The 8,613-nt window shown below is 39.1% G+C and overlaps 1 protein-coding gene across 2 annotated transcripts in view; it reads right to left on the reverse strand.

Moving 5' to 3' along the window:
* Positions 1 to 8,055, reverse strand: part of LOC111564214 (phosphoribosyl pyrophosphate synthase-associated protein 1-like) — a 17,946-nt gene extending 9,891 nt beyond the window's left edge. For both annotated transcript variants that reach the window (XM_023263670.3, XM_023263669.3), the window contains exons 1-7: positions 7,314 to 8,055; positions 5,023 to 5,075; positions 4,840 to 4,906; positions 3,417 to 3,589; positions 2,184 to 2,299; positions 1,984 to 2,039; positions 1,208 to 1,353 (exon numbers count right to left, since the gene is read on the reverse strand). In XM_023263670.3, the coding sequence (XP_023119438.2) occupies positions 1,208 to 1,353; positions 1,984 to 2,039; positions 2,184 to 2,299; positions 3,417 to 3,589; positions 4,840 to 4,906; positions 5,023 to 5,075; positions 7,314 to 7,477 (775 nt within the window). In that variant the 5' untranslated portion in view covers positions 7,478 to 8,055. The remainder of the gene's footprint in view (positions 1 to 1,207; positions 1,354 to 1,983; positions 2,040 to 2,183; positions 2,300 to 3,416; positions 3,590 to 4,839; positions 4,907 to 5,022; positions 5,076 to 7,313) is intronic.
* Positions 8,056 to 8,613: the final 558 nt, after the last annotated feature.

Below are 8,613 nucleotides of genomic sequence, written 5' to 3' on the forward strand. Positions count from 1 at the left end.
TTTCACTATTTTTGCAAGTTATGATATTCGACACGCTCAATCTTTATGTACATGCAATGTTATCTAAATAGTTTTTTTTTGCATGTATGTCTATGACCTATTAAGTTATGCTACCGCTTGTCCTGGCCAGGACACTGTTATCTATACATTCTTATTCTCAATAAGTGCTTTCTTGCTTTAAAAAAAAAAAAAAAAAAAGAAGTTTTAAAACAAATACATTAAAAAAAGAAAAAGCTTTCAAAAGATGAAAATGGATGTAATTTTATCGTAAATATTAAATGTGTTTTGAGCAAACATAATGCTGTTAATTAAAAAAAAGACTTCTGACTGACCACACAATCTTTTAGATCAGACAGCCATCAATATGTTTGTGGTAAAAACAAAAAATAGGCTAAAGGAAAGTCCCTCTGTATGGTCACTTACACTGTTGGAACTCTTACAGGGGAACTCTTTCGGTTGTCATGCACATTAATTATGCGGTGAAATGTGAGGAACTCAGACAACCAAGACACATTCCTGGTGTCTTGGTGATGCTCTTGACCAAGAGGAGTGGCTTGTGGAAGATGTGCAAATTTATGAAGCTTCAACATGAGTTAGTATAGACGTGAGTCAGTACAGACATGAAAATCTACACAGAACAAAAATACAACGCTGTCTGCAAACGGCCTTTATTGATTAGATAACAGTACACTAAAAGTTTTTGTGCTGTTTAACTGGTAATAAATTCTCAACCACCTGGCTCTATGCAGGTGTAGCTTTAAAGGACAATGAGCAGATAGCATGACCAGCAAGCAGACATTTCTTTGAAAGTGACTATATAAAGGTCAGTTTAAAATGCAGCTTTATTCAAATGACACGATGCTACAACTGACAAGAGAAAGACGAGAACGAGCTGTTAGCATGCTAGTTAGAGCTCTAGAAAGGCTACTCAACTATTGTCCTCTAAGAAATTGATGTCTGGTCCATGATACTGCTCTCAATCTGACAATTATCATTTTCAATATAGTGTGTACTTGGTTGTTCGTTGTTTATGTGTTTAAATACAGCCAGTTGCACAACACAGAATGAGATACAGAAGTATTGTTTTCACTAATGCTAGAACAAGTATCAGCAAGCGATTGTCCAAGGCTACAGAAAATAATAGAAACATGGAGAGCGGGGACGCAGAAGTTTGTAAATATGAATGTAGCTGGGGTGTTTGTCTTACATGGCAGCTCCAGGCCAGTGTGTCCTGTGGTGGTACGGGACAACGGGGGGGAATGTCGACCGTCAGCCATGTCTGACTCTGAATGGTGGGCCTCTCCGTGCATCACTGCCAGTCCAAGCCGCAGCCTCTCAGCATAGGACTGAGCTCTGAGACAGACGAACACACAGACACACAGAAGTCAAAGAAACTGACAAACACAACACATACAAACGAACACATAGGCAAAAGATAGCAAAAAGAAGTTTGCACAGAACAGTGAAAATACCCAGAAAGAAAAAGCCGCATTATGACAATACAAGAGCATAATAACAATGCAAAAGAAACTGTTCAGGGTAACAGAAAGAGAAAACTTTCATGAATAATTTGTCTTACATTTTTTTTCCTTAAATAACAGCTACAAACAAAATAAACTACCATTTTCTTGTCACTCGCTGAAAATTCCAGTCTATGAATAATGCAAAGATTGTAATTTCAAAAATGACATTGCTAAATACAAGATGAATCACAAAACGTCAATACTCTGTGTGTGCAAGCAAATGCAAGTTTCCTCATGACACCTGTCTAAGTCAGCTTAGGTGAGCACAGAGAAACCTTCGACTTTTAACAGAAGAATTTGGAAACACCCTTCTAGTATCAATTTCTGCAGATATCATTCAACACAGTAACGGTCAAACATCCAAGAGAAAGAACACTGATCAAAACACATTTTTGAGTGGCGAGCGACTTGCAGAATACTGGCATTTTGAAAATTTGAAGTATCTCATCTTGCTATTTACCTCTTGGCAGCCGAAGGGGACTTTGCAACAATTATAGCATTCCTGTAGTCTGGGATCTGAGAGAAGAGAAATATTGTTTTCAGCAGTAGGATATTTAACTGACCTGTGGTCTTAGATAATAATAAAAAAATTAGAATGCAACCTTTTTTGTGAAACTGTACGCACAATATTATTGAGTTTACAGTAGAATTAAACCTAACCTCTTCTTGGATGTACTGGATGAGGAAGGGGGAAGCTCTCAGGTTGTCAACAGGGAAGCTGAAGAAGCCTTGGATTTCTTTTTGGTGAAGGTCCATAGTGATGATGTGAGTCAGCCCTGCAATACCACATCCATGACATACATATATGAGTCGGTATGACTTCACAACAAATGTCTGAGCTCTTGATATCTAATGGTAGAAAAGGTCATAGAAAACTGTGCTTGATAAACTATATGAACCAATTAATGAACTGTGAGAAAAGATTATTAAGCCCAATGCAAAGTTTGCATAAAAGTAAAACGCAAAACGCATCTGGCATTTAGACTAAAAGTTGAAAATTATGCAAAACCATAGTTGTAAGTAATGACGTGCACAATTCAATACAGCCGCAAGCCTGCACCTAATGCATCAATTATACAACAGGGCTTGTACATGGTCTAACATGTACACAACTTTAAGTGACTGTCTCACTCGGTTATGTACAGATAAGGCTTAAGACAAACCTCAATAACTGCTGAGGCATAGACTGTTTCCACAAAGCTTCCACCAACTTCCTTGTCAAGGAGCGTAAAGCTTAAGACTGAGTAAATACACTACAACACACTGAAAAACTGGTTACGGAGAACTGAAAGATTGTAATAGACAACCCTGCAAATCATACAAGCCCACCAACCGTTGCCTGTTTTCGTACATAAACAAAATAGGTGGCAACCAGCAGCTTACACTATTTATATACAGTTACTTTTGCACAGGAAATGCAAAAAAAATGGAAGACAAAAAATGCAAGAGTTTGAAAAAGATTACAGATGGATAGGTGTGCGGCAACACAGACTGTGAGCCAGCAGAGAGAAGTGATGAAACTGGCAAGTGAACTTTGTCAAAGACAGGTAACATGAGGTTAGGTAAAGGTTTTAACTTAGCAGTGTGTCTCCCTTAGACGACACAAGTGATGTAATTGATCACCAAGTTTAAAAAAATAAATGAATCTCTTCATCTCACAAGCAATTTAATTTTCTCAGTCCAATATGAGTGACAACTATCCCTTACAGAAACTGACCTGGTCTAGCTTAGTCTGATCAACTGTCACACCCAAATAATATTCATAACTGGCTCAACAGTTGCCATGTGCATCCATATCTTTACAGTGATTAATTATGTTAGTCCTTTTTGTTGACTATGATTTGTGCTTCTATTTAGTGGGTGAAAACAAGAAAAACAGAACACAGCATTTACCAGCTTTAGCTAGCATGGATGCTAGCAGCTTGCAGACAATGGATCCCCTCTTCCTCATCTTGCACTGCTTGCTGTAAGGAAAGTACGGAATGACCCCGATGATGTTGTTGGCGCAGGATGTCTTCAGGGCATAAGCCATAACCAGCAGCTCCATGATTGCTGTGTTGACATCCCTGAACAGTAATGCATCAAAACAAGGAGAATATATTAGATGTCAAAAACCCGAAAAGGAAGTGTACGTGGCTCATTAAACAAGACAGAGAAAACTACTTTATGGTAATGAGGTGAAGGGGCATCTTGAGTCAGCAGTTGTAGAGTAAACAACATTAGCCGTCTGTTTTTACATGGCTTTCCATTAGACTCCACCTTAACAGGCTTTTCCCCTGAACCCTGAGGCACAAATAACCTCAAACATCTACTGACAAAAGTATTAAGTCCTGCTCAGGAAAAAAAAAATCAAACTCAAAAGCAAGGAAAGTTTTCTCACAGGACACCTTGAAGCCCCACTGACTTCAAATTAAAGTGATGTGCTATGAAGAGCTTTCACCATCATGCTTTGACAGTTATTATTTTGATGAGTAGCACAGTTGCAGTACTTCAAGGACATAAAAGACAGACTGCTGAAACCACACATCCCACAAAGGCAGGAGACTGGCCTATTGGATCAGTACAGTCTCAATACAGGAAGACCAAAAATGTGATGTCCCTTTCCTGTGACCCCTGGTTGTTTTTCAGAGACCATCTTGTGATCAAAGCAAAGGTCACGGACTCAAATCAACTTCATGTGAATTGTCACGAGACCCTTGGATGTAAAACGAAAAAGAAAGCTTTTCCGAAGCACAGCACAGATATGGATCTATTTTATCACAGGGACTTAAATCATGGGGCTGAGCTCATAAGTAGATGTTTAAAAGCTGTTCGTTCTACCATGTCAAAAAAGAAAAAGTGTCTAAAGAAATAAGAAAAATACAATAATGGAGAAGATTTGCCATCTCCTTATAAAGTTGTCATCGATGATGTGTGATGTGCAGTGAACTGCCTATTTACAAATCCAACCAAAACCAGATTTTTTTTCTAGCTTCATTAAAGTTAAGCATTCACTCTCATTTGAGCTTCTTTGGTTTCAAACAAACACAGAAATAAATATTTGGATTTATGACTTGTGTTGCTACGTAGTTTCATACCAGGCAGGTACACAGTGAGCCATTCAGAGCATTTTGTTTTGCTGGATGCTGCTGCCTGCTGCTGCAAACAGCGCTGATAACAGTGAGTCAAGGTTACATTCATGAGCAGTAAAATTAAAACAACGTGGCAAAAAAATTCTCCTTCGGTTCATCACATTACACTTACGGATGGAATTCTTAATAAATATAAACAATGGGGTCATTAAATTGAAGATATTAAGCATATCTTTCTGTCTCACCGAGGAATGGTCTGAATAATGAAGATGTCTTGTCCACGGACAGATTCCTTGACATCCACTCTCGTCTCTGACAAAAAACAAACATTCATTGTGCATTTAAGTGAAATGACAATAAACCACATCTCAATCATGTTACACATTCAATATGATAATGAGGGATTTGAACATATTTGTGAGTCTCACCTGAATTAGACTCCTGATAAACAACTGACTTTCCCAACTCCACACCCAAACGTCTGAAAAAGAAACAGACCACAAAGTGTTAAAAACATAAAACACACACCTTTATGTGTTCACCTAACTTGTTTTGAACGACTGGTTTCATTATGAGCACCAGGTGCTCGACTGCTGATAAGTCTGCGATCATGAGAGCACTGACTACAACAATGCAGTGAGCCTAAATTATATGTAGGTGAGATTTGAAACAAAACACGGCAACAATGAAAGAAACCTACAAGTTGAAGGTTTTGTTAAGTTCTGTGGTGCAGTTGTAACAAGTCTGACTGTTGACAGCTTTAGAAGGGGAAGAAAAACTTTCAAAAAAGACACAAGCACAGACGGAGCCGAAGTTAATATTTGTGTTCGTAGTCAAACTCTGATCAAGCCCAGATATCACAAAAACAGCTGAGTCTTGTGCAGTAAATTATGCTGGTAATTCAAAAACCCCACAGCTACATAACAGTGCCAATTACAAAGAATGAACCTGAATGCTCTTTAAAGCACACTACATAAGGAGGAGTAAGGACTTGGCTTTGTTTCAATGGGCGTCCTGCCAGTACAGTCAGCAGGGAACCCACAGGGCAAGAGTGGCTTCTCTGCCTCACCCTGTTTACATCCCTAAACCTAAGCCTTGTTCCAGCATTTGAGATAGTACAATCATCTTTTATGGCCACGGCACACTAAAGTAGGCAATAACAGGAAAGCTCAAACATAATCGACATGCACTTTAATTTTTTTTTTCTCTTTGTCAAACCAGGGAAAGCTCCAAGACCGTTGCAACCCAGTTTGCAGAGAAGAATTACATGGCTATAAAAATAAGGGCGACTTTAGTCCCAGGGTTATTCACATACAGGCCAGTCATCACATGCACCTCAGAGTAAATATTAAGTACTGTATTCATTAACATCGTCTGTGCGCTCTTGTTGTTATTTAACCTTTGCCCCACTCTACTCAGCACCAAAATGGCAACATAATCCCCTCAATAATGTTCTGCAGTGTTGCCAAACAATAATAACATAGAAAGCAAAGCTCTTTTTCACTGTGTGGGCCCCGCAACGTCTCCTTGGCTCTCTGACAAGTTTGTCAGGCCAGAGAAAACATGGCTGCTCCCTGATATCAATAAGAAAAGATATTTGTGTTTTTATATATTGAACCGCTACCCATTTAAATGCCCCATAATCATAACCCAGTCAATAGTGTGCGGCTGCCGCAGTAACAAGCATTATACAGTGTTTGAGCCATGCTTACTCGCTAGACAGAAATGCATCTGCAGAGTACACTCCTTTCAGCATGATGATTACCACTGACAGCCTATTTGGAACTCTAACACCAGACCTTGATTAGTCATAACCTAATAAAACACATCTTTCATCTTAACTGTACTGTGTTTTTAATCTATGTTGACACTTAAAAAGGAAAAAAATGGAACAATTATTAAGAAGAGGACACTTTGAAGAGCTACAGAGAAGCTGTAGAATGATTAGTAGGTTTTTAACTTCCGCTTCACAGCCAAGTTTAGCAATAAATTAGCATCAAATGCTTCAATTTAGAATAAAACTGCGCAATTAGTTTCAATTTCGTAGAAGGTTTAATATCACACTTTTGGATACAAAGAAGTGGAATTTATTTAACACCATATGGATGGCATTTAAGTTTATTTGAAAACCTTTAAAGTACTAATGCTAAGCCTTGTTTGAAAGAATGTGGGCTGTAAGTGATGAGCAAAAATTGGGAAAAAAAACATGCAGACATTCCTAAGTTTTGTGACACTTGTATCCATACAGTAATACATTTTTATTGCAGTAATAAAGCAGAGGTTTCTTAGTCTCTTGCTGTAAACAATCGACAGTCTTTTGCAGTGCTAACATTTCCTATAAAACGTGTCGCTTCCTGCAAGTTGTACATGTACCTTCTGACGTTTGCAAGTTTAAGAGAATATGGCATGGTCGTTTTACACTTGATGTAGATTAAGTTCAGCATCACAGCGTGTTGAGTCACATCCTGTAGACAGCATGTGGCATTAGCTGATCTATGTATGTACAATGTGTGTGTTTTTGTTTGTATAGTATAGCCCACTTTAAATGTACTGAAGCAAAACAACACACCCGTCCGAGGTCACCTGCTGCTATGACTCATGGGTGCATATATCAATTCTCACTATTGTAGACATATGCAAGTATACTACATCACTATTATATCAAAAATAATACATGCATGATGACAGTTTTGCATTGTTATGGCTGAAAGGCACTCACTCTGTTATCTTCTTGGCCAACTCGGTGCAGGCGGTGGTGGAGTTGGCAGAAAAAACACGGTAGCCACTTCTTGAAATATTCATTTTCGTGTAACCGTACGACAGTTTTGGAGTTTGAGAGTGAGACACCAGAGACCTGTGACCCCCAAAACGCCTAATAGGCATGTTGCTTTGGAGACAATGTAGTGTTTAGTAAGGTGCCCCCCTCAAGAAAAAAAAAATCTAAATCGCTCGTTGTTATCTCCAGAACAGCACCTTGACTAAAATGTAAAATTCAAGCACTCGGTTGTTTTTTTACTTCCAATATACATTCTAAAGTAGTGAAAACGGCAAATATCACTAAAATTATACAATGCCACACTGTATAGAGGCTAAAATAACAACGAGCACATGGTCCACATGTAAGCAGCACTACAGTGTCGGTGCTAGCTAGTTGACGACCACCTTCAAGTCGACCAGGACCACCGAAAACAACGGACTACCACCAAACCCACAGCAGATGGAAAGCTGAGCTCCGTGTTTCCATGCGCTCCCGGAGTCGTTGACGCATCCGGGACACACGTAGCGGGTTTTAAATACCGAGAAAGGGAACTGAAATGTATTTTTAAAAAACAGTATTGGCCGCAGGTACGGTCTACAAACACCCAAACACCGCTGCTACGATTCAAATGAGGCTATTGTAAAGTTTGTAGCATTGCTGTCGCAGCGAGGCTAAAACGCCACGAGCACACGTTCATTGGACGGATGAGGAGAGCGACTGACGCTCAAGAGAGCCAATCAGAGAGCAGAGCAGAACAACAGGGGGCGTGTCGGATAAACATTAACCAATCGGAAGGCTGTAATTGTATGACCTAAAATTAAAGCGCAACGACCAAAAACGTGGTGGGGGGGCAACTCTCTTTAGTGAACCCATGGAGTATGGTGGCGGTTTTAAATGTTTTTTTTTTTTTGCCATAGATCTTATCAGGGCCAAGTATTCGGTGTATTATTGATAGAGATGTTATTTGTTGTTATTGTTAAAGCAATGATGTGTGTTCTTTTGACTTAACCTGAGCTTTAATAGGCTACTTCTGAGCACATTTAGTAAATGAGGCCTTTATTAGGGTCCGAGCACCGAATGGTGCGAAGACCCTATTGGAATGCAAGGAATTATTTATTATTATTATTATTATTATTATTATTATTCTTTTCCGGACTTTTGATTTGCCTTTTTGGCGGCCTTATCATACCCCAAAACGCATCAAACGTGGCATGCTCATCAGGCCTCGCGAAAAATTTGATATTTTATGGGAGTTGCGCAT

This window comes from Amphiprion ocellaris, chromosome 4 (genome assembly GCF_022539595.1).
Source record: "Amphiprion ocellaris isolate individual 3 ecotype Okinawa chromosome 4, ASM2253959v1, whole genome shotgun sequence".
Classification (NCBI taxonomy): domain Eukaryota; kingdom Metazoa; phylum Chordata; class Actinopteri; family Pomacentridae; genus Amphiprion; species Amphiprion ocellaris.